Below are 25,780 nucleotides of genomic sequence, written 5' to 3' on the forward strand. Positions count from 1 at the left end.
ACAAAAGCTTTATCACTCAATCTCTGGCCAATAAGGAAGGAAGAAAAACCTTGCTAGAAATGAATACAAATAATTTCACACAAAAGGCCAGGTGACGTAAGAATAGTATATTAATTAATATATTTTCTTTGTATTTACAATAAATCCATTTGTTAATACTGTGATAGAAAAAATAATCAGTCCACATTATGTAGTAGAAACAGGCTTTGAGGATGACCATTCCTCTCACAATAAAAACATACAAGGATTTCTCCCACAGCTAAAGTACTTTTCAATATGACAGTCTTGGGTGAAGGTAAAACTGACAAAGTACCTTAGATATCAGCTATGTCCTAGAATCAGGAAATCAAGGGTATTACCATTAAGCAAGCAGCAGAAAGCTGTTTAAGCTTTTCCAGGACCATTTAAATAGAGCAGTTACCATGTAAGGATTTAATTTTACTTGGAGTTATAAAAAGTAAACACACTAAATTGGGTAACTGCATTAATCAAAAGCAGCCCCAAACAAAAAAGCTATCAAAAAACCCCAAAACAAGGCATTCTTATATCATGCATAAAAAGGATAATTACATAATACATACTTTAATGACCAGACCAATAAATAAATGAGGTAAATTTTACAGTTATTGAAACAAATAAACTATATTTAACTACTTAAGTGTTGCGCTGCCACTGCTTCCGTTTCAAAATATAAAGTAATATAATTAATCTATCATCTAAAAACTGCATACTTTGAATGTTTGTTTTTGATCCCCTTTTGAGATAGCAAAGGGGAACTGTGTAACAAAATATTATCTGAATATAAATCATTAACACCAATATAATACAATTATCATGTAATTGCCATTTTTATATGCACAGTAGAAATACTGTGAAAGCTAGAAAAAAAGATGGAATTAGACTGGCCAGAATTTTAAATTTCAGACTAACCCATGATAATCTAGAACAGGAATAAACAAAAATAAAATTTACACAACAGATACAACTTGATATCCTTTCCAAATTCAGTAGTCCACCTGATGTACCTTCTAAACAAATCCATTACTTCAAAGTTAAAAAAGGAAGAAAACGTAAATCTCCTTTTTGAGCTTTAGTTTTCAAGTTTACGCTCTTGAAGAAGGCTAACATTAGCAAGAACTGCAATACTATTTTTACAAACCTAGAATCTTTCCTTTTGTATTTTGTATTTGCTTTCCCTATTTCAGTTATTAGTAAGGGAAAAGAGAGGAAAATATTAAATTATCAAGTCAAGAATAAATAAGATAGCCAGTTCATGAAACTATTAAATTGAATCAGTTGGATCAAGAATTTCCCACTACACAGCTACTGATTATCTACAGCTACCGTTGGAGTAGTAATTTAGAAGATGTCTATCGTAACTACTGACAGTACTTTTCGTAATATATCAATTTCCACTTTTACTTTCTTCTCTCCCTTACCTCTTACATGAATTATTTTAACTGTGTGACAGGAAATATTATTTTACAAACTCATTTCAATTACTGAAGAGGTGATTTTAACACCTAAGCCTGCCAATCCTGAGATGATGATGATGATGATAGGAAAACTGAAACCCAGATGATTTCTCACTCAAATTTCTGCTTTAGTTTTTTTTGGAAGATGGCTGGCAGAATAGAAAGAAGAGCCAAAATCATTAGAACAAATACTGAGTTCCAGGAAACAGCTTCCCCTGCTGTTGTAAGCTGGTACAGTGTTGTTCCTGCCTTAATCGCTACAAAAGAAGGAGGTGCAACACCTAAAAGAAAAAAGAAAAACATAACCATTTTTAAAAAATAAAATTTTATAATATATTTTATATTCACAAAATTATTCAGAACTCAAAACAGCACTGACATTATTCTAACACTTTGTAATGTACTATTTTAAACTGATTCAAATAAACCCATGTTTAAATTTTAAAAAATTAAAATTTTCTGTGTGTATAAAATTTCTTACAAGAATATAGTAATCTCTGTTTTAGTACATTGTTATTTAATTTAAAGCCCCACGGGGTGCCTGAGTCTGTTAAGCATCCGACTTTGGCTCACGTCATGATCTCAGACTGTGGTTTCAAGCCCTGTGTCAGGCTCTGTGTGCTGACAGCTCAGAGCCTGGAGCCTGCTTCTGATTCTGTGTCTCCCTCTCTCTCTGCTCCTCCCCAGCTTGTGTTCTATCTCTCTCTCAAAAATAAATAAACATTAAAAATAAATAAGGCCCCGCAAGTTTATTTCCATATAAAGAATTCAATCTTTCAACTTACCTCTGGAGGATAAGGAATTTAAAAATTCAAGAAAAAAAAATTTTTTTTTTTAACGTTTATTTTATTTTTGAGACAGAGAGAGACAGAGCATGAACAGGGGAGGGTCAGAGAGAGGGAGACACAGAATCCAAAACAGGCTCCAGGCTCTGAGCTGTCAGCACAGAGCCCGACACGGGGCTTGAACTCACAGACCGCGAGATCATGACCTGAGCTGAAGTTGGCCGCTTAACCGACTGAGCCACCCAGGCGCCCCAAGAAAATTTTCTAAAAAATAATTTAGAACATTTCTTAACAGCTTTTAAAAAAAGAATGTGCTTTGATCCAGCAATTTGTACTTTAGGAAATACTAATGTACCTGAGCAAAGACCTAGGCTCAAGGATGTTCATCAAAGCATTATAAACAACAAAAAATCTGGAAACAATCTAAATGTTCAACAATAAGATTGAGTAAACTGTCATTCATCCTTGACAGAATATACTTAAAATAAAAATGAAGTGGTAGGAGATACTCAGATATGGAAAGATACTCAAAATATGAGTAAGAACAGTTTATACCACAGCATGGATGGAACAACTACATTTTATTAAAAACCAGAACAAATTGGAAAAGTCACTTTAGCCAAAGTTGAAGTTAACTAAATCTGCAGGTATTCCATCTGTAAAATTAAAGATGTGGGGACAAAATTCTCTCTTCTGATTCTGTAACATTATTTTACAAAATCCAAAATATCCCTAAGATTTTTAAGTTTCTCAATGAATTCTTTAAAAGCAGCAACAAAAAACTGATTTTGATTATTCTTTTCAAGATCTGTAAGTATTAACTTAAACTTTAACCAATACTTAATACAAGAGGTCTGTTCACTTCGTTGGTATCTAAACAACTCAAATTAAATTTGAAAGAAAAGCAGAATACTCTTACTAAAGAACCATCAGAATTCACAAAATACATAAATGCATCTTTATGTTCACTAATTAATTTCAGAATTAAGTGCCAGCTCCTTGAAAGCAAGAATCCTTGTTTCCCCCATACTTTTCGTAATGCCCATAATAAATACTAATGTCAATAAAAAGAAAATAGAATCAACTCTATTGAAAATTAAAGTTCAGTATTTCAAAATGTGATGAGAAGACAAGGGAACAAATTATTCAAAACGGGCACTTTTATTAGGATTAAAAAAATATCCAATAAAGTAGTCTTCTTTAAAAGAAGTAACACAGGGGCGGCTGGGTGGCTCAGTCAGTTAAGCGTCTGACTTCGGCTCAGGACATGATCTCGCAGTTCCCACACTGGGCTCTGTGCAGACAGCTCAGAGTCTGGAGCTTGCTTCGGATCCTGTGTCTCCCTCTCTCTCTGCTCCTCCCCCACTCATGCTCTGTCTCTGTCTCTCTCTCTCAAAAATAAATAAACATTAAAAAAAAAATTTAAAAGAAGGAACACTTAAATCAACACAATCCAGCAAACATTTCAGGATAGCTATTTATGTATGCCAGGCTCTGTGCTGAAATATGTGCAAAGAACATGAAATCTAGCCCAGCTGGACACTGTTAGGTATGTACACGAGTTCTAACACAGCGTGAACCAGAGGCCTTACCTAGAAAAGTGCCAATAAAAAAAACTTTCAATGGCACATTTATCACAGGGGATGTGATATTAATAAACCAATTCGGCAGAAATGGTGTTATTCTCAAAAATATAATGTAGTTAATGAGATGTTCTCTATGACGCTCAACCTGTCATAAGAAAGAAACCAGTTAGGATCAAGATAAGGCCAACAACGAAAAAAAGTTCCTTAATATACTTATTTCAAATTCTCATTCCCTGATAGTTCAGAATCTATCCAGCAGAAATGATCAACATAGGAACCTGAAAATGACAATGATCTCATTACCAAAGCTAAGTAACATGAGATGAGTTTTTTTTTTTAATTGTACATGTAGCTTAATGTTGCACTATTAGATGGCTCAACAATGACCCTTTACACCTGAAAGAGCAAAATTAAATTTATAGCTATACATAAGATACATATCATGTGATTAATTTTTAACTTCCTATAATGTAAAAGGCTAGTATAGCACATCAGTAAACCTAGCCTCTAATTTAATCTTTATTTTTGTGTTATGATATATATTACGTAAGTGATTCATTCATTAGATAAGTGAGATTGAACAAGTATAGGGAGATATTTAGTCAATTAAATAAAAGCAGTTTATACTTCTAGATCTTGCTTTACAAATAATGATTGTGATTTGCAGCAAAATGCTTAATTTCTCATTTCCTAGTTTGTAAAACAAAAGGGTAAGGCAGAATGATTTCTGGAATTCCTTTGAGATTTAACAGGTTGTTTCTTCCAATTCTTTCTAAAAATAAGATTTTCTTAGCAACATCATATTAAACCTTTCCGTGTAGTGGTGCCTATATTTGTCATTGCATGTCTTTGTAGAAATCCTGACTAAAGAGAACAGTCATTTCTACTGATGAAATACATTCAAGGAGTTGGTTGATAAAAGTTTTTCAGTGACCCACTGACGGACTGCATCAACACAAAACAGGTGAGGTGTCCAAATATATGAATGTCTTCACCAGAATGATGACTTCTCTGCTCTGACTGACCTTACTAGGAATGAAGAATTACAATTACTGTTACAGTACAGAAACTGCATATTTGAAATGATTAACATTCATTATTTGCCTACTACTACTATAATTTACTTTGGTCAAAAATCATTTTTATTAAAGCCCTGAGTCTGGGTTAATTTATGTAGGGACTATACACTGACCTCCCAATTAGGCACAGAATGACACTAAATAACTTAAAAAAAAATACATGTTTACCTGTTGTGACCATTTTACTGCTTTCTCTGTTAGGTATTTGTATACAACTGGCCTCCCAACTAAATAGGAGAGCATATAGCAGAATGAGGCACCGAGTCCAGAACACTAGGAAATAACAAAAAGCCATAAGCATTGTGTACTTTTCCATCTTAGTCACATGGATATAGTCACTTAAAGCAAAGCTCAACTAGTATATATTTTGGGGGGTTAAGGGAGGGTACTCTACATGACATCTCTCGTGCACAGAACAAGAACCCATCTGATCCAGTCCCTTCTCAGACCAAATTATAACTAAAATGAGAATAACTATAACAAACTGGCACTTATGATTAAACTTAGTGATTACATCCAAATAGTTAATAATAGCATCTAGCTAGCCTAAGAATAAAATTTAAAAGCGAATTTTTTTTCAACTGCTATGCTTGAAAATACCACCTCCAGCTCTGGACTTAAGTCTGTGATGCCCCTGTTCTAAGAAAAAAGCAAACTATAACATCTGCTTATGGGGGGAGTTAAAAGATATTACTTAAACATTAATCACCTCTTAAAACTAATGAGTTTATGTTTACACAAACTACTGGGACCAGATGCCATCCTTCTCCCTCATCATTCTATCAAAAGCTACTTTTTTTCTAGTCTCCCAAATTCATTTTATATACTTACCAAACAAACAAGAAATAAGGCTAGCGGAAAGGGATAAAGAAACCCTGAGAGTATACTGAGAAATATAGAGCCTGGAATAGCAAATGTTTGCAAGCTGTTAACTTCTAAGTTAAGGATTAAAACATAATACAATGGAATTTTTAAAAGACAAATCAAACATTTCAGAAAACAAGTATCAATACAGAAGTTATCATGTTAATAAGATTGTATCTGTATCTCAGTATTAAGAAAGCAAAATTGTATCTAAAAGTTTAAAAAACCATCAGTTATGATGCCTTTAACTCTAAATTGACCATTTTCTAGCATTATTATAAATACAATGCTATTAAGAGTGTGTTACTGAAAGAAAAACCAAGACAAATATCCAATGTGTTCCAGATAAAGAACTGGGCACTTTGGCAAAAGAAACAAAAGGGAGGGGAAAAAAAAAAAGAGAGAGAAAGAGAGAGAACAAAGGTCTTCAGTAATCTTATATGCTTCTCTAATGCACTGCATTTACTCCTAAATGTGTTCAAGAAACATGGTTTCTGTGGAAATCTAGGGTATGATAATTACTTGTTTCTAATTTAACTTATAAACATTTACCTCAATGCACTACTCATTAAAAAAAAGGATAGAGGTTACAGAATAAAGATCACAAACCTTACTTTTAAGAATTATGCTTTTTACTACTTCCTGTTTGCTCCCAGTTTTAGTCTGGAATCCCCCTACCCCCTTTTAAAAACCCCTAACATGATTTACTTACAAGTCAGAGTGAATTCCTTCAACATCTATGCTTCTTTTAAAATTTCTATCTTCACCCATTCTCCTACTCTATTCTTGTTTTCATCTCAATCTCCTTTCTTTTTTCTGGCTTCTTTCATCTTCAGTTTCTTGCTCTTCCACAGGATCCCTGCTGTATAAACCCACTCTGATGCCTATGAATTCAAGAAAACCCAGGCTTTCCTTGACCAACGTATTCTATCCAGCTAGTGTGCCTCACCTTCACTTCCTCAGAGGAGATGCTCTCCCTGTCTCCTTGCAACCTGACTTACTCATCCACCCGTCTCATGGCCAAAAGTAATGATTTTTTCCTGTTTATTTTTTCACCCTGATTTAACTCATTTTATAATTATGTAAAATATTTACTTGGTTCTAAAGTCAAATCTATGCAATAAAGTACATCTAGAGAATGACTTCCATCCCTCTGTCATCTCTCTCCCCACAGGTAAACATTGTATTGGCTTTTAAAAATACCCTTTCTTGGGACGCCTGGGTGGCTTAGTCGGTTAGGTATCCAACTTCAGCTCAGGTCATGATCAGGCTTGTGAGTTTGAGCCCCACGACTGGCTCTGCACTGACAGCTTTAAGCCTGGAGCTTCCTTCAGATTCTCTCTCTTTTTGCCCCTCCCCTGCTTGTGCTCTCTCAAAAATGAATAAACATTAAAAAAAATAATTTTTCTTTTCAAAAACAGATAAATTATCTCCTTGTGTATGTGTGTACTCATATCATCCTCCCCTGCTTAGATAAAACATTGCATACTGACTTACTATTCTGCACCTTGCTCTTTTCATTTAACATTATATCCTGGAGGTAAGAATGCCTTAACCACATAGACATTTCTCATTTTTTTTTAAGTTTTATTTTATTTTATTTTTTTAACGTTTATTTATTTTTGAGACAGAGAGAGACAGAGCATGAACGAGGGAGGGTCAGAGCGAGGGAGACACAGAATCTGAAACAGGCTCCAGGCTCTGAGCTGTCAGCACAGAGCCCAACGCGGGGCTCGAACTCACGGACCGCGAGATCATGACCTGAGCCGAAGTCGGCCGCTTAACCGACTGAGCCACCCAGGCGCCCCGAGACATTTCTCATTTTTAAGTACACTCCAGTGTTTAGACTTGCCATGGCTTATGCAACCAGTTCCCTACTGACATTTGGGTACAGATACTTCTATTTGAATATTTAAAATTCTGCATGTCCTAAATCAAAGTAAATGTTATCTTCCTTTCCCAACCCTAAACAGAGTCCTCTACCTATTCCCTTTTTTCTCTAAACAGCCCAAAATACAAAGCCAAAGAAAGGTAACCACCAAGAACAAAACTGGTATAATATGGATAACTACTGAAGCTAGATGATGGGTACACAGGAGTCCACTGTATGATTTTCTCTAGTGTAGGTTTAAAATTTTCCATAATAAAAGAAATTTTTAAATTACCCTAAGATTTTAGCCTTAGGGAAATAAAAAAAGAGATGATGGTGACACATTTAATGTCATCCATAGCTCAAAAGTCTTCAGTGACTACCCAATACCACTGAATATTCTAAATTCCTCAGCCTGGTACTCAAAGTCCTCTACAGTCTGAGTGCAGTGTCTGTCCTATCTCCCTACACTTGTGTCTCTATCCTCCCCTTTTCACACCCTATAGTCCAACTAAACTGGATGACCGATCACTTGTTAACCACACCCTGTGCTTGTAAGCTCTGCTCTAGATCTGCTCAGAATGAGACTGTGCCATCTCTACCCATAATTCCCTAGTGCCCCAGATGGAAATAGTTGTTCTACCTTTGAATGCTCAAAACACTAGATTTGTACTTAGAATATAATTAGTAAATTAAAAAACTGATTATGAATAAAATAATTATAATGTAAAAAGCCATTTATATTCAAGTTTGACATTACATAATACCAGTGAAGGTACTAATACTACACTGCTGAAGACGGTGGCCACTAGCCATATGTAACTATGGAGACACTGAAATGTACGCAGTCTGAACTCAAGTGCTATGAGTGCAAAACACACAAATTTCAAAGACTTAGTGTGAAAAAAGAATGTAAAAATACCTCAATTTTTATGCTGATTGCGTGTTAAAATGATAATATTTTGACATATTGGTTCAAGTAAAATGTATTACTTAAATTGATTTCAAGTGTTTTTTTACTTTTTCTAATGTCAACTAGAAAATTTAAAAATTACATGTTGTTCAATTATATTTCTTTCTATTAATTAACACTGTATCAGTTATATGCCCTAAGATAAAGTCTTTTCTCTTTTTTGTTCACTGAATTTTAAAAAGTATCTTTTTAATAAAGAGCTTAAGATTCAAAAGTGAAAATAGAAAATTATAAGACAACATGAACTTAACAAGTTATGTTATAAAAATCTAAAATGAGATGTAAAATCATTACAATCACTTACATATCAAGGCAACAATAACAATATGCAATAAAACCTCCTGAATTGACAATATTAACCAATATATGTATTTTTACTATTAACCAATATTTAAAATGTAAAACTTAGGGGCTCCTGGGGTGGCTCAGTCGGTAAAGCGTCTGACTTTGGCTCAGGTCATGATCTCGCGGTCCTTGAGTTCAAGTCTGGCTCTGAGCTGTCAGCATAGAGCCTGGAGCCTGCTTCGGATTCTGTCTCCCTGTCTCTCTCTCTGCACCTCCCCTGCTCATACTCTCTGTCTTTCTCTCTCTCAAAAATAAATAAACATTAAAAAAAATTAAAAAATTGATAAAATTTAAAACTTCAAACCAAATATATTTTTTTTCAAAAATTTTTTTAACGTTTATTTATTTTTGAGACAGAGAGACAAAGCATGAATGGGGGAGGGTCAGAGAGAGGGAGACACAGAATCTGAAACAAGCTCCAGGCTCTGAGCTGTCAGCACAGAGCCTGAAGCGGAGCTCGAACTCACGGACTGCGAGATCATGACCCGAGCCGAAGTCGGCCGCTTAACCGACTGAGCCACCCAGGCGCCCCTGTATTTTGTAATAATAAAGCCCTTCTTATACTTTCAATTCACTTTCTATAGGACAGTTTATCCTTTTCTACTAATTTGCATATGGATATTAAGACAACTAGGCTATAACATTTATAACCCCAGAGATTGTGAAGATCCATTTATGCTAACTGGCTGACTGACCTTATGAGTGGGTATTTCCTTTATCCCTCAGACATGTTATCCCTCCCAAAGCTGAGAGGCAAAGTAGGGTTAAAAAAAAAAAAAAAAAAAAAAAAAAAAAAAAAAGATGACTTTCCAAAGTAAACAAAAACTGTATGCCTTGTTCACAAAAACCTTATAAATGCCAAATTAAAAAAAGGAATCAAGTTTTTATCTTACTTGAGGAAAATATTTTAATTTATGGTTAAAGTGTATAGAGGCAAAATAACCTTTAAGTCTAACACTAACACTATGGTTTTCCCAGATAGGTTCTAAAATGGAGTTAGTAGGAAAGGGGAGCAGTTATGGATTTCTTAAAACAGTTTATGTATTATTAAATCACTTTACAAATAGCTGCCAAATAACCTGCTGAAAGACAGATGCATAATAATTATTCTCTAAATTTTTCCCAAATTTGGATTTTTCTCATAATAAATAAGATGACAAAGTGCCTAAATAAAAATGTATTCTCACCAGGTAGATAAAGGAATGTTTGTATTATCAGCAAAAGTTTTTGTTAACATACTTAATAACAAACTGTTTATGCTAGGAATAACTGCTTCAGGGTATTTAAGAATATACTGACAACATTTATATAAGGAGGCAAGTATAGAAAAACATATATATATGTTAAATACATAATATCTAGTCTACTATAAATCCAAGAAAAGAAAATGCTAATGAATTTTACAAGAAAAAGTTTTAATTGCGAAGTCCCATAAGCCAAAAGAAATTCAGGAAATAAAACAGGAAGCAAGAATATAAAGAGTTTGAGAGAATTAATAAAGTAACTAGTTTAACTTTTAAAAATAAATGTTGGTTTCAAAAGGAGAATGATTACCTTTACAGAATCAAGAGATAATGTGTTTCATTAAATGAGAAGATTTGAAAATAGGTTGGATTAAAATAAAAGATACAAAAATCAGATTGAAGTTAAAGCCTGTAACTGGAAGACTAATCACCAGTAGCATAAGCAGTTTGAAAATACGCAGGAAGAATAAAGCTATTTTCCTGACTAATTAATACAACATAGATTTCTATAAAATAAAGAAATATATACCAAGAGTTATTTTAAAAATTTATATCCTTTGAATGACTAATTTTCCACTTAAGATCTTTTTACAAAGAAACCATTAAATGGAAGAAAAAAATCACAAACAGAAAGATTTATAACACAACATGTATAAAAGCAAAAAATTAATTACAAATTATATCTTCAAACCTAAGGGAGTATTTTTAAAAATTATGCTGTGGTGACTATTCAAAACAAATAAACTAAATTAAAATAATCAACTAACTAATACAATCATAAATTAAATAGATAATTATCTTGAATAATGCAGAGGAGAGGAAAATGTTTATGATAAGTGAAATAAGCAGAATACAAAAACACTGGTAGTAAATATTCAAAAATAATAACTGAGTTGAGGAGACAGTTTAAAGTGATAATTTTTTCCATTTAATTTTTCAATATTTTATTTAATGTTACATGAAATTAATAACTTTTAAAAGAAAAAAATAGTTATGCATAACTAAACAGACCCTTTAAGACCTCTTTCTTGAACAAAACTAGATTAACAGTTTTTTCAGTTAAAAGGATACAAAATATATGTAGCAAAATAAGCTACAAGTACTTGTACATAAAAGGTGTCCTTATATTTGGATAAAACTTTTCCTAGAGCCTTGGCATCATCCATATCTCTGGGAACCTTCATATTCACTCTTTCTTCTCTAAAGAAATAAAATTAAAGTGAAAAATTTTAAAGCAGAAATTTGCCAAGATAATTAATATCAAAATCAAGTTCAAAACATGAAGTTTTATCCAAAATGATTTGGTGCTTTGATCTGTATTATATTAACCATAAATTCATAAGTTTTAAGTTCAAAAGTCTATAACTATTTGTTTTTAATGATTTAATATAATTTCTTGAGACATGTTATCTATGTATGAAAGTTCAGAATGACCCAAACTAAATTAGATTAAAAGCATTTGCTCCAACACTGGTATAAATTTTGAGTTAAAAAGTGAACTACTGATGTTAGCATATTCAAAACATATTTAACATCATTTTGGGTAATCCTCATGAGAAGCTAAAATCAATAATTAATTACAACTAAAATTAAGTAAAATTTTTGATGAATTTACAGTTCACATATCTTCTGGAATATTTCAACTCAAAGTTAAGATAAAAACTTACACATTTTTCCTTTTCTATTAATCTTACTTTATATTTGGTGCCTTATTTGGAACTGAATTTCTTACTTATAAAAGGCTCAAATAATTACGTTTGTGTTTAATGTATATTGTGCCCATTTGTTTACATGATAAAATTTAACCAATCTTGCAGAACAATGACAGACTGCTGCCTAATTTCTATAAAAATAGTAGGTAAACTGTGATTTCTCATTTATAAATTTAAAAACCAAAAAACTCTTCATAGGGGTGTGTACACACACACACACACATAAAGAAATAAGCGGAACATAACAGGTGTATAACAGCACACTTGTACACAAGTGATGTTATCATTCTTAGAGCAGATTGGGAGCAAAGACAACCTTAATCTATATATTCTTGCTCTCTTTCAGTCAGCTCTTAACTGCCTCCTCCTTGATCAAAACCAGAAAGGATCTAAAATTCAATAACACTAATAGTAACCTAACAATATAACATGCTAGCCTCCCAAAAGCATTTACACTGACATAAGAAATCAAAGTATGAAAATAAAAATAAGTTTAATTACAAAAATTTCAAGCATGAGGAATTGTTATTGAAAGGAATTTAGAGGAAACGGGAACTTCCAAACACCCTGAAATCATATTTCACAGTTCTCCATTACCACACTAGTCTGGCTCTGGTTGAAAGTCTAACTACATTTTAGTAAGTCTTTTATGTAATCTATGATTAACATAGGTATTACTGTGGTTAAACAGCCCTGGGATATTTTGCCTTCTTAAAGTATGTTTCAGTTCCATAATCTCTTCCCTAAAATTCAAAAAACTCTGAAAACCAAAAGTTCTTCATATTTTTGTCAGCAAAAATTGACCCACACTTAAATATCATAGTCTTTTATCATGCCCATTCCTCTGCAAAAAATATTAATGAATTTGATAATGGGATCCTTCCCCAGATCCTGTTGGAGGTACTACATAACAGAATTTGTTCCATGTTATCTGTCCAAAAATGGAAAAATTCTAAATTCTGAAACACATTTCACCCCAAGGTTTTGGCTAAGGAGTTTTGGATGTATTTAAGATAATACAAGTTATTTTTTTTATAAAGTCCATTTCACTGTGAAAACTACCTATTCAGGTCATATCATTTCCATAAAAAAGGGAAAAGAAAAAGAGCTAGGAGAGAGAGATGTGGTGGGGATAGAAATGAATGAATAGAAGCAGACAAACTGATCACAAGAAGGAAGGGAGAAAACATAGATGGAAAGGTAGGGAAAGCAGAGAAGAAGAGCATCAATGGTTTTCAAACCACAGGTGTCTTTTATGGATTTTAAAATAAGCTTGCTTGGTCACTACTAGCATGAAAAATTAAATAAATAGAATAATTTAGAAAATATCAGAGACCACCACCTGTTTCAGGAAACTTTAATTTTGTATGTATACATGTATGCAAGTGAGCGGGGTACAAGGGACAGGCACATGCCTACAGGATCATGACATAAAAATCTATTTCTTAATATAGTTATATATATATTTTTAATTTGAAAGCCATTAGAAAGATGAGGCTTTAATTACAGGAGCAGTGCTAGGAAAACCCTGCACAGAAAATCAGGAGGCATATTTGGGAAAGAATATTTAAATAAGTGTCACTAGAGACTTGCTACAAATCATGATAGCTAATATACACTCACCATGACAGTTCTGTTGCTTCAAATTAGTTTAACTTTTAATCTACTTTATCTATAAATGTCTAGGCATTTTTCAGTTTCTTTCTGTATACTTACTCACTAAGCTGAGGAAAATTTTTATATACCAAAAACATAACAAAAGCTGCAGATAAGAAAATGGACACCAATATAAGAAGTGACATTCTTGCTGACCCAGCTTCTGCACAGGCTTTTTCTGAAAGGGAAAAAAAAAAAAAGCTATAATTAAGATAAATATTTTTAAAAGACAGTATTCCAAGTCAGCAAATAATTTCCTTAATGACTTTCCTCCCCAATAAACTGTTCATACTTTTGCTCAGTTTTAACATAAAAATTTAACTACTAATGTATTTGCCATTTATTAACCAGGCATATTGCTTCGGGGGGATATACCCATTTCAGAAGCATGAAAAAACAGAACACCAGAATTTGCAGCATTGATTTGCTGATAAGCCAAAGGACAAAAGAGGGCATTGCTCTAGTTACTGTCACTGACTTTCAAATTTATTTATATTGGGAGCTGACAACATAGACAGAATGCCCTCTTAGGAAAAATGAGGTAAAGCGGCAATTACTTCAACAGTCACAAGAACCCAGAAATTGACTAATACAACTGGTGAATGTTAATACAGTACTTTTTACACCAAACGCTTCAGAATATAGTTGAGCCTCAAATGTTTTGGGTGGCTCTCTGGGACTCCAAGAATGGCAGAATTTGTTCACATTCCCTTACAAGGTACTCTTCGTGTTATCTAAAAAATTATATGCAACATAAAAGTACAGGGTACACGAGTGGCTCAGTCAGTTGAGCGTCTGACTCTTGATTTTGGCTCAGGTCATGATCCCAGCATCATGGGATCGAGCCCAGTGTCAGGCTCCTTGCTGAGTGTGGAGCTTGTTTAAGATTCTCTCTCTCTCTCCCTCTGCCCCTATCCCCCGCTCACATGCTCTCTCTCTAAAAATAAAAATAAAAATAAAAATAAAAATAAAAATAAAAATAAAAATAAAAATAAAAATAAAAATAAAAATAAATAAAAAGATAAAAGTATGGAATGAGATCCAGGAAAGAGCAAGTAGAAGAATGAGCAAGAATGAGCTGTTTTTATCAGGACGTAGTCAATAGTGGGGAGGCAAGGCCAAGATACCTTAGTAGTGCTCTCTGTGGAAACAGAAGTGGTGGCATAATTTTTATTGTGCACATTTACCACTATTCCATGTACATACTTTTAATGCTCAGGGGATTAAAAAATATATGTATACCATAAGAATTACTTTTAGTTCTCTGAGAATGAATCTACCACTATGCCCCTCCCTAACTACTGCCTGTGTAACTTTTATACATACTTTTTATGAAGTATCCTAAAACAAATGCCTGTACTGTATTCGTTCATTTGGCAAATTCTTCTTCTCAAACATTTATATAAACGTATTAGATAGGTGTCACTGCACAGTTGAGTAACACCCTCCTCCTCAGGGAAACTTTCTCATATTCCCCTTCCTCTCAAAGGGGCTAATCTCGTTGGCCCTTTGATTCCAACACTACCTTCCCAAACAACAGAAGGCTAACTTGCCCAAGGTTGGACACCTGACTCAAGTAGAAACTCATTATTGGCTGACCAAATTGTCTCTTGAAAATTTGAAAAGAGATACTGTTGTCAAGAGGTGGTATGTCTTGAGGCTGAAAGATCAAGCAGTGAAGGCCACAGATAATGACAAGGCAGGCCAAAGACATGTACCAGAAAATGTAAGAGTGGAGGTTAAAACAAAAACGCAGAGAGCCCAAGTGGGAGCTATAGCTAACCTACTTGTTAACTTCTAACTTTCCACTTCCCTTAAAGCCTAGCTATATTTCACTTCTTGGTCACGGATGCCAGTGAGATTGCCTCTTAAAAAAAAAAAAAAAGTTTTAAACGTTTATTTTTGAGAGAGAGTGAGCATGGCAGGGGCAGAGAGAGAGGGAGACACAGAATCCAAAGCAGGCTCCAGGCTCTGAGATGTCAGCACAGAGCCAATGCAAGGCTTGAACTCACAAACTGCAATATCATGACATGAGCTGAAGTTGGACACTTAACCAACTGAGCCACCCAGGAGCCCTGAGATTGTCTCATATATTTAGAAGAATCTCCTTTTTTATTGGTGCTAGTTTAAACTTATTTCTGCTCCTTTCAACCAAAAAGCCTTAACTAAAAGACAAACTTCATTTTTATACCTTGTCTCATTTTATTGTAGTTTTATATATTTTACAACTGAATTGGTAAGATTTTGCCCAATTCTATGTTAAACATGGAGCAATACAAACCACCTAGCTCCACGCAAGGTGTACTGTGTGAACTACATGAATTGGTATCACCAGGAGCTTGTTAGAAATGCAGATTCAGAGGGCGCCTGGGTGGCTCAGTCAGTTAAGCATCCGACTCTTAGTTTCAGCTCAGGTCATGATCTCCTGGTTCTTGAGATCAAGCCCCGCATTGGACTCTATGCTGACAGAGCAGAGCCTGCTTAAGATCCTCTCTCTGCCCCTCCCCTGCTAGCTCACTCTCTCTGTTTCTCAGAATAAACATTAAAAAATGCACATTCTCAGGCAAACATGCCAAAACTACTAAATCAGAATCTGTGTTTTAATAAGATACCCAGGTGATCTGCATGTACATTAAAACTTAAGAGAAAACAATATGGCCCACTTTGCCTATTTTATAGGTAAGTAAATAGAGGCCCTAAGGAGGTTGCACTATTAAAAAAATTCCTAAGGAACTGAATGGCATAAAGTATATCCCCAAAGCCCTTTAATATCCATGTATAATCAACTCATAATTTCTGCTATAACACAAATTGCTTAGGTTTGGTGCTTTGATATACCAGATACAAATTGTTCTTATCTGTTTATTAAAGCTGACTTTCTGAAAGACAGTATTAGGTTTATCAAGCTCTAGTATGTGAACACTAAAGTTAAAAAAAAGACTTTACTTCAACTATTAAAAAAAAAAAAAGGACTGTACTTAAAAAACCAAGTTACAAATAGAAATTTACTTGCTCATATCATACTTTTTTTTAAATATTCTTTTTTTTTTTAAGTTTATTTATTTTGAGAGAGAGAGAGCATGAGCTGCAGAGGGGCAGAGAGAGGGACAGACAGAATCACAAGCAGACTTAGTACAGAGCCCCACGTAGGGTTTGAACTCATGAACAATGAGATCATGACCTGAGCTGAAATCAAGAGTTGGACGCTTAACTGATGGAGCCACCCAGGCACTCCACTCATATCATATTTCTAAAATTTACTGCAGGAAGCAATGGGATCATAAAATACTACAAAAGATGGCTTCAATGGAGTAATAAACCAGGATGCCTGCCACTGAATACTATAGTTCATTAATCCACTAATGTATTTGTATGTTTTGCAGCACAGAAAATTGAACAGAGACCTTAAACATCTGAGGTAGGCATAATATGAAAAGATCTCTGCAGAATCTTATGATAACAAATGCCTAATTGTCCATATCTTTGCCTTGGTTATGATATCTAATTCAATGCTTATCTTGAGAATTTAAGAAATCATATTTACTCACTCTAAAAAGAAAAGAATAATCAGCCAAAAGTGACAAAAAAAATCAGTGTGCAATAAAACCAATTCAACCAAAAATGTATTTTTTTTAATTTTTTATTTATTTTTTTAAAGTTTCTTTATTTTGAGAGACAGAGAGAGCAGAGGAGGGGCAGAGAGAGAGGGAGCCTCAGGGAGCTCAGCACAGAGCCTGATGTGGGGCCTGAACTCATGAACCGTGAGATCATGACCTGAGCCAAAACCAAGAGTCAGACGCTTAACTGACTGAGCCACTCAGGCGCCCCCAAAAATGTGGTTTTAAATAGAAAATCTACTGAAACACAAACTTCTCACTAGGCTAAAATTTTATTTTCCTACTTTGTTAAATAAAGAGGTAATCCACAGGAAAAGAAATAAAAGTAATATATAAACATTGAGGTTTATGGCATAGTTTTCTATGGGCTGACATCAAAGCAAAGTGTATGTACACACACATACTCTGTACAATTATTCGAAAGGCCTGCTACTTCTTAAAGGCATGCTACTTTTAAATCTACCTGGAATTAACTTGCTCAGCCTTCACTTTTCACTTACTTCCCTGCTTGAATCAAGTCCAGAGTACAAAAAGGACTGATACAAATAATTTAATATTACTGGCATCTTTTAAACTCTTCAAAACCACTGTTTTTTTTTTTTTTTGTTTGTTTTTCATATGGCAGACATTTGTGCACACAAGAATTGTAGAATAAATGGCTGATATCCCCCCAACCCCCACCTCTTTCTCGGTACTTTCCTTTAGGACTTCTGCTCTGCAAGGTATGCAGTCAAATGTAGAGTTGCTTAGGACGATCTGCTGAGCATCTATTATGTACAAAATGTTTTCCTCAATCTCTGCTTCTAAGAAACTGATAGCACCATTAGCTAGATTACCAAGGAATGAATGGCACAAAGGGGTTTTGAGTATATAGGAAAGCAAGATTACTGGGCTGGAGTAATGGAGGCAAGATTCACAGAGCAGGTAGAAACTTGGTTGAAGACTAAAAGATAAGAAGAATTTACAGCTTTCTAATCCATACTGTAGTTAAATATAAAAAGATTTCAACAGGTTATACAGTTCTCTTAAATTAACAATTAGGGGTGCCTGGTTGGCCCAGTCGGTAGAACAAGAGACTCTTGATCTTGGGTTGTGAGTGAGCCCCACATTGGGTATAGACATTACTTAAAAATAAAATCTTTAAAAAAAAATTAAGTAGGACATTAAGCAAGCTAGCTTTAAAGTTAAACTATAATATTTTCTTCCCATTATTAATTTGCCAGTCCTAAGTAAGGAGTCAGAGGGAAGAAAGGTGTCGGGCAACATTTAACTGGACTACAGAACACTACCCTGAATGCTCCCAGAGTACACATTTCTGACTGCTACTTGTTGTCTTACAGTTGGATGATGAAACACATAGACATTTGAATAAAATTAACCTCCATGTTTAACTTGATACATATTTTCTGCACTCTTTAAAATTAGGCAAATTTTGTCAAGCATTGTGTTCAACAGTAACACAGAAAACAAACTGATGAGAATGCAGAAAATAAATGACCTTCAATATTGAAGCTCTCCTTTCTTTTAAAAAAAAAATTTTTTTTTAACGTTTTATTTATTTTTGAGACAGGGAGAGACAGAGCATGAACAGGGGAGAGTCAGAGAGAGGGAGACACAGAATCTGAAACAGGCTCCAGGCTCTCAGCTGTCAGCACAGACCCCGACGCGGGACGTGAACTCACGGACCGCGAGATCATGACCTGAGCCGAAGTAGGCTGCTTAACCGACTGAGCCACCCAGGCGCCCCTGAAGCTCTCCTTTCTTTCACACTAACTGGTAACTAGGGGTTGTTAGATATTATGATTCAACAATTATTCTTGAGTGTAATTCTATTAAGTCCAGAGACTAGCATGTAATTGATTTAGAGTTCTACACAAATAAAAGTTGAAAATCTTGTTTTAATAATAATTATACATCTACATGTATAGCATACATTTTTATAATGTACCATGCCATTTAGCATTTAGAGCTATCCACAACAGTACTTTACACATTCATTAACCTTCACATCTTCCATCATACTAATTCCCAATCTGAATTATCCCCATATTCTGCTTTCCAACCTCCTCCCAGGCGAAAATTACTATTAGACTACTAGAGAAAGTCAAGATTATGTTCTCTTAGCCTACAAATTCACAATTTTTTCTATCTTCAAATAAGGTTATCACTAGCAAATAATCCTTTCACAGCACACTCCAAAAGGGCTATTTCAAGTCTCTTCAAGCCTTTAATTCTATCTTCATCAATTCTCAAACAATGACACTCCCTCCACACTTCAGTGAGCTTCCCAATCTCTACCTTAAGATCTGTTCCTCAAATTATCCTCCCTTGCTCCTTTCCCCTTATCTTTGCATTAAATGCCAACACACTTCCTTCCAGATTTTGCTCAAAGAATTGTCTCTTCTCTATGCACCCAGTATCTTCAATTCTTCCTCTTAAGATCACCTTTTCTCTAACTCCTAATATGCATATATCTATTCTGAAAAGTCATAACCTTAATGGCCCTATAGTAGCTCCCTATTTTCATTACTATTTTCATATCAAAATCTTTTGAGGGGCATAGTCAGTTGAGCATCCAACTCTTAATTTCGTCTCAGGTCATGATCCCAGGGTCATGGGATCAAGACCCGAGTCAGGTTCCACACTGATCATGAAGCCTGCTTTAGATTCTCTTTCTCTCTCTCTCTCTCTCTCTCCCTCCCTCTCCCGTGCTCACTCTCTCTTAAATACAGACATACAAACATACATACAAAAAAAACCTTTGAAAAGCAAAATCTTCCTAAATCTGCAAGATTTTAGGAATGACTCTACTGGTCATCAGGCCCATCAGGTCATCAGGTTCTCAACATTCAATGTTTTCTAAACTTACTTGATTCTACCATGAAGAAGCAAAAGACCCATCTCTTTACAGAAACTCTAACAAGTGTTCAAGGTCACAAGAATCTACTGCAGTATTTTTGTAAGTAAATTTTATTTCAAGGGCTTTAGAATTTTTTTTAATTTTTAAAAATAAAAAAATGGTAGCAGTATCATCAAGTATAAATGTAAACAGCTAAGATAACTATAAAATACAAATAATCGACTATTACACACACAAAACATGTTTGTAGGTACCAGACAAAATGGCACTACCAATTTTGTACGAAAGCTCATTCTCTAAGGATTATGCCCTGCAACTGTGGTACCATTCAATCCACATACCTTCAGACTCAGTTAACCACTTTCAGATGCTTCCCACCTCCATTCACCAAAGACTGAGATCAAGCTTATAATAAATTTCTTCGTAATCCTAAAAGATTCATCATCCATTTAGATGATCCACCCAGGCTCAAAAGTCTTTAAGGTTCATTTCTATTCAACTTTAGCCACCCACTTCCAGCGACACACTAAGTTCTCACATCCCGACACTGCTCTACCTTGGACATTTTAAATTCCAACATGCTATTCCTTGATCACCTTTATTCTTTCGTGAACGTATTCCCTCCATTTTCTCCCTTCTCTTGGGCTCCTCACTTTTCTTCCTTCCATGCCCAACCTCGATTTCATGATATATCATCTGAAGCAACACCATTGATTAGAATCCTTACCCTTTTCTTATATCTAATCTAACCCAATACCAGTAATATAAATTCACCTTCTTCACGAAGATGGTTGAGCACAAATAGAGAAAAATCATGAGTGACCCATCACAGAGATCCATCTTTGGGAAAACTGAGTTAGCCTCATTCCTACTCCCATTTTTTTAGGTGTCAAACATGAATCAGGTTGAGCCAATCTGATAACAGTGATAGGTTCAGGGACAAGCATTTGATCTGAGACAGTCTAATCAGTGTGAATATTTAGATTTTTTATTGGCAATGCTAGGAAAAACATTATCAAAGTTATCAAGGATGTATTTAGCTTACCTGGACCTTCACAAGAAATCAACCTTAAGGTAAAGCTGACATCAAAGATATGAAAGAAATCTGATCCTGATCACTGGGCTCATTGGGCCACTGGTTCCAGGCTGAAGCCAGGGAATCCCACTTAATCTATCAATTTTTTAGTTATATATATCAATCAACCTTCTTTCAGCAAGGGTTTCAATTGTATTTTCTATTGATAAGCACAAAAATCCTGATACATAACATTTTGGTTGAGACTGTCTCAACAAATTATACTAACACCTTGGTTGACATCCAGTTGCCAATTTTAGTCTTAACTCCCGGTTATCAGTAATCAGAGCTTCTTTCTTCCTCTAGGCCAGTACCTTGCTCACAGCAGATGCTTAAAGAATATTTACTGAACCAAATAAACAAGGCAGGATCTAGAACAGGCATCTGAGAGGGGTGAATTATCCAAAGTTGAACAATATTGTCTTCTAAAAGTAGTAAAATCAACTTTGAGACAATGTTTCTCAAACATTTTTGGCTGCAATCATAATAAACGGCTTTATATCATGATTAGTACACACAAAAATCTATAAAACGAAAAATAAAATTCAAAGAACACTTATGCCCTACTACATGTGAAGCACTCTATTTTCTCTTCCATTTTTTAAAATGACTCATCATTACCCATCAAACTGATCTCACAGGGCTCTCGCTGCTCACAAGGATGATGATCTATATATATTTAAAAAACACAGTCCTAGCAGTTCTCTTGAATCGAAGTGGGAAACTTCTGACTTGCTAGTAAACAAATCAGACAGAACAAATAACACAGAAGAAAATAAAATACCCTCATTCAGGCACTCTTGCATGTAGATTAGATCAAGAGCCTCATAAGTGCTTCTTACTTACTCTTCCTCATCATGCAAGAATTAGACTCTCAGTGTTATTATCTTGGTCAAGTCTTCACAGTGGTCCTCAGTCTGTAAGGCTCAGATGTTAGACTAGAGATCAGAGTCATGGCAAGGAATCCACTAAAACATACCAAACACTGCATGTAGAATGTAAAGTAGTTCAAGCATACACACAATGACAACTATTTGTCAAAGTTACATAGATGAATTTCTCAATCAAGAGTTAACTAAAATTTGGGGCGCCTGGGTGGCTCAGTCAGTTAAGCGTTCGACTCTTGATTTTGGCTCAGGTCATGACCTCACAGTTCACAACACTCAGCCAGCCCCACATCAAGCTCTTCTCCTTCTCTCTCTGCCCCTCCCCCACTTGCTCTCTATCTCTCTCTCTCAAAAATAAACATTAAAAAAAGTTATTAAAATTTTTATCTCTTCTCCAAAACCTTTAATTTTTTGAGATGTTAAACCAGATACCATCTGCAATTAACAAAAATTGCTTTTCATAATCTGGAAAATTGGTTGCTAAATAGTTACTAATGACACCACATCACCAGCTCATTACCATTACCATAAGCAACCAAACCCTATCATGTAAGGGATCTACAAAATCTTTTGCCCAGAGAAAGAATTCCTAACACTAATTAAAAAGAGAGACACAGAGACAGAAACTGAGAGGCAGAGAAGAAAAAGAAAACACTGGAAATCACTAACAGGATGGATCAAAAAACTAACTTTGCAATGAAGCGCCAGGGTGGTTTGGTCACCTGGGTGGTTTGGTCGGTTAAGCAACCACTCTTGGTTTCAGTTCAGGTCGTGATCCCTCATGGTTTGTGAGTTTGAGCCCTACATCTGGTTCTGCGCTAGCAGTGAGGAGCCTGCTTGGGATTCTCTCTCTCCCTCTCTCTCTGCCCCTCCCCTGCTGTCTCTCTCTCAAAATAAATAAATAAACATTAAAAAAAAAAAAAAAAACACAACACTAACTTTGCACTTAAATCCCTCTGTACCAACATTACTTTGATCATGGCCAACCTTATCTCCTACTATACCCAACAGAAATCCTCCATTCCTGACAAATTAATGTTAATAAGTTTACTGACATAAAGATTCACACTAACTTTCCAGCTTAATGTTTCCTCCGCCCAGAATCCCTTACCTTCTCTCTAACAATGCAAACCCTACTTCTTCCTGAAGGCATGCCTTCACATCTCCCTCTATCCTTCTATAGATGTGTAGTGCACAGAAGTCGTTTGATAGCATCATAAAAATAATTGTGTTGAATAGGTTATTCTAATGATAAAAGATAAACAATTATAAAAGCATTTTGGAGGTTTCAAGGTTTTATTTTCCAAATAGCTTTAGGTTAAAACAACAAAAATCAGTAATAAAAAAAATTGACTGCTACTGCAAACCAAATGACAATCTTTAGAAATGATCTATCTGGAAAGACTTCCTGAAGAAGTCTTCAGGACACACTTGGATTATTGTCACTCTCCATAACAGCATCTTCAAAACAATGTTCCTTTAATTTAGAGTGGATTTATACTTAAACAACAATTCATTTTTGGGGTTTTGAAGTTATTTGGCTCTACTGTCTATAAGATGGAGAAATACCCAAATACATAAAGCCTAAAAAGTCAAATTAGACTAAAGACATTTTAAACTAAAGTGTGCAATACATTATTGTTGTCTATACTTATGATGTTGCTAGACAGTCTTCAAAGACCCTCTCCCTACCCATCACCGGTGGTGTTCCACAATGGCCATTTGTTACGATCCCTTCAAGTTTATGGGCTTTTTAAAAAATATTTAAAGAATTTAATCATTTTAACTTTTGAAAAGCAGTGAAAATCTCTATGCCAAGATGGAATCAAAGTATTTAGCTTCCAGGTATGCTTTCTTCTTAAAATAATATTTAAAGTTCAGAGAAATGCCAGAATGGTGTAATGGAAAAAAGCTTGAGAATGGGAGATCTCAGCTATGATAATAATTAACATTTATTTAGTCTCCACTTCACACAAGCCACTACACTAAATGCTTTACATCCATTATTTTTGCGTAATCCACACGGCAAGCTATTATTACTATCACCTTTGTCATCCCCACTGTACAGTTTAGACACTGAGTTTTTAAAGATAACAAGTCCAAAGTCATAAGTGGTTGAGCAGTCCACTTGGAAGTGGCACCTGGACATAGTTAAATCCTTGCTCTTAACTACTACTTGACTAATCTTGTGACTTTATGCAAGTTCCATATCCACTCTGGGCCTCAGTTTCCTCATCAGTGAAAATAAAGCAAGAGTCTTGAAGTTCCTTCCAGCTCCGTCTGGCTTCAATATTATGAAGCTTACAACCTCCCTGAGCTTCAAACAAGCCAGTGTCATCACTTCTTTTAATTGAATTCAACTACAACAGCATTTACGAGCCACCTCCTAAGTGTCTGGCCTTGAGGTGGGCAGCGGCCCAAGCAAGCCCAGGTCCCTAACCCTCTCTGCTCCCGCGCCCCTGGGTGCCAAGCAGGCCCCCTCGAAAATCCCTGGGACAGACCGGGGTCCTTTCTACTCCGAAGCCCCTCGGGCACACTACCCCCTCTGGGCCAACCCCAGCTCTGATTCCGGTTCTACTCACCCTTCAAGTAGTCTCCGCTGCCTGGCGTCATGAGACCGCGCGTCCCCGCTGCCCTGTCCCCCACAGGGGTCGTGTGGAGTGCCCCCGTCTGCGATCTTTCGGCGACTCTGCCTTTCGCCATGGCTGCTGCAGGGAAGGTGAAGGAAGAGAAGTGATGCCGCCCCCGCTTAACAACACCTCCGCCTCAGGCTCCTTACACCAGGGGCCACAGCCGCAGCCACAGCCACTTCCGGGGCGACCACCTCACCTGAGACGACCTCAGCCCGGAGAGCACAGCGACGCTCTGCTGAAACCTACAGCGCCCACTCGGAGTAGGCTCCGCCCCGCGCCACCCCCGTGCCTCGCGCGCTCACGCTCGCCCAGTAACCGCGAGACAAGTCAGGGCCCTGGCCCACCCCGTTCACTGCCCCGCCCCTGCTCACGACTGTATGGAGCATGCGCAGTCGCAGTCCCGGAATCGGTTGTAGCTCGAGGACAAGAGGCATCTAATGCGCAGCTTTAATTATCCGGAAGTGCGGTCCTTGAAACTTCAAACCCTTTGTCCCGGCCGCCGGAAGTGCCCGCGAGTGATTAGTTGGCGTTTCGCAGCGAATGGTGATTCAGCGTACTGACTTCACCAATTCTCCAAGCGGCTGTCTTCACTCTGTCGGGTCTAGGTGTTTCGTCTGAAAATGTTGAAAAATACAAAGCCTGATCCGAACCGTTCGAGTTTAAGGAAAGTTAAGGATCAGAGAGGAGCTATAACCTGTGAAGGTCACAGGATGGCAGAAAAGGGTTTAGAAGCTTTCCCATTGCCTCACCCTGTCGCCCCTCACTAGCAAACCCAGGTCACCTCATTTAGCTTTTTCTTTCACTGAGCCCAAACGTGCCGTTGTTGACTGTTAACTTTTTCCACACTTAAATCTCAGAACAGTGTTCAGCTTATTGGTGAGTGTATTGGAATTTCCTCTTGAGAGCAACTTGGCAGTCTGTATAAAATACTCTTCCTATCCAGTAATTATATTTCTAAGAAACTATTTCATGGAAGTAAGGATACACGGAGTTATTCCTAACAGCATTATTTATTAGTATAATGGTAAATGTGGAAGCAACCTAAAAACCCAACGCTAAACAATAGTTGACTAAATTATGGGAGCTTATCGAAGGGAACTTTTATGTGCACAACCTCTG

At 35.8% G+C, this 25,780-nt stretch overlaps 1 protein-coding gene across 2 annotated transcripts; it reads right to left on the minus strand.

Annotated features, from left to right (window-relative positions):
• On the minus strand, positions 1 to 24,974 carry TMEM41B (transmembrane protein 41B). Of its 2 annotated transcripts, none has more exons than XM_007083199.3 (8): positions 24,858 to 24,974; positions 24,611 to 24,733; positions 13,650 to 13,767; positions 11,293 to 11,421; positions 5,757 to 5,850; positions 5,094 to 5,198; positions 3,853 to 3,991; positions 1 to 1,756 (listed from the first exon to the last, which is right to left on the minus strand). In XM_007083199.3, the coding sequence occupies exons 2-8, from the start codon at positions 24,729 to 24,731 to the stop codon at positions 1,587 to 1,589; spliced, it is 876 nt and encodes a 291-aa protein (XP_007083261.1). In that variant the 5' UTR covers positions 24,732 to 24,733; positions 24,858 to 24,974; the 3' UTR covers positions 1 to 1,586. The 2 variants fall into 2 exon arrangements, with proteins under 2 accessions (XP_007083261.1, XP_007083260.1); XM_007083198.3 differs by having other exon boundaries at positions 24,611 to 24,736; positions 24,858 to 24,973.
• Positions 24,975 to 25,780: the final 806 nt, after the last annotated feature.

Source organism: Panthera tigris, chromosome D1 (assembly GCF_018350195.1).
Source record: "Panthera tigris isolate Pti1 chromosome D1, P.tigris_Pti1_mat1.1, whole genome shotgun sequence".
Lineage (NCBI taxonomy): Eukaryota > Metazoa > Chordata > Mammalia > Carnivora > Felidae > Panthera > Panthera tigris.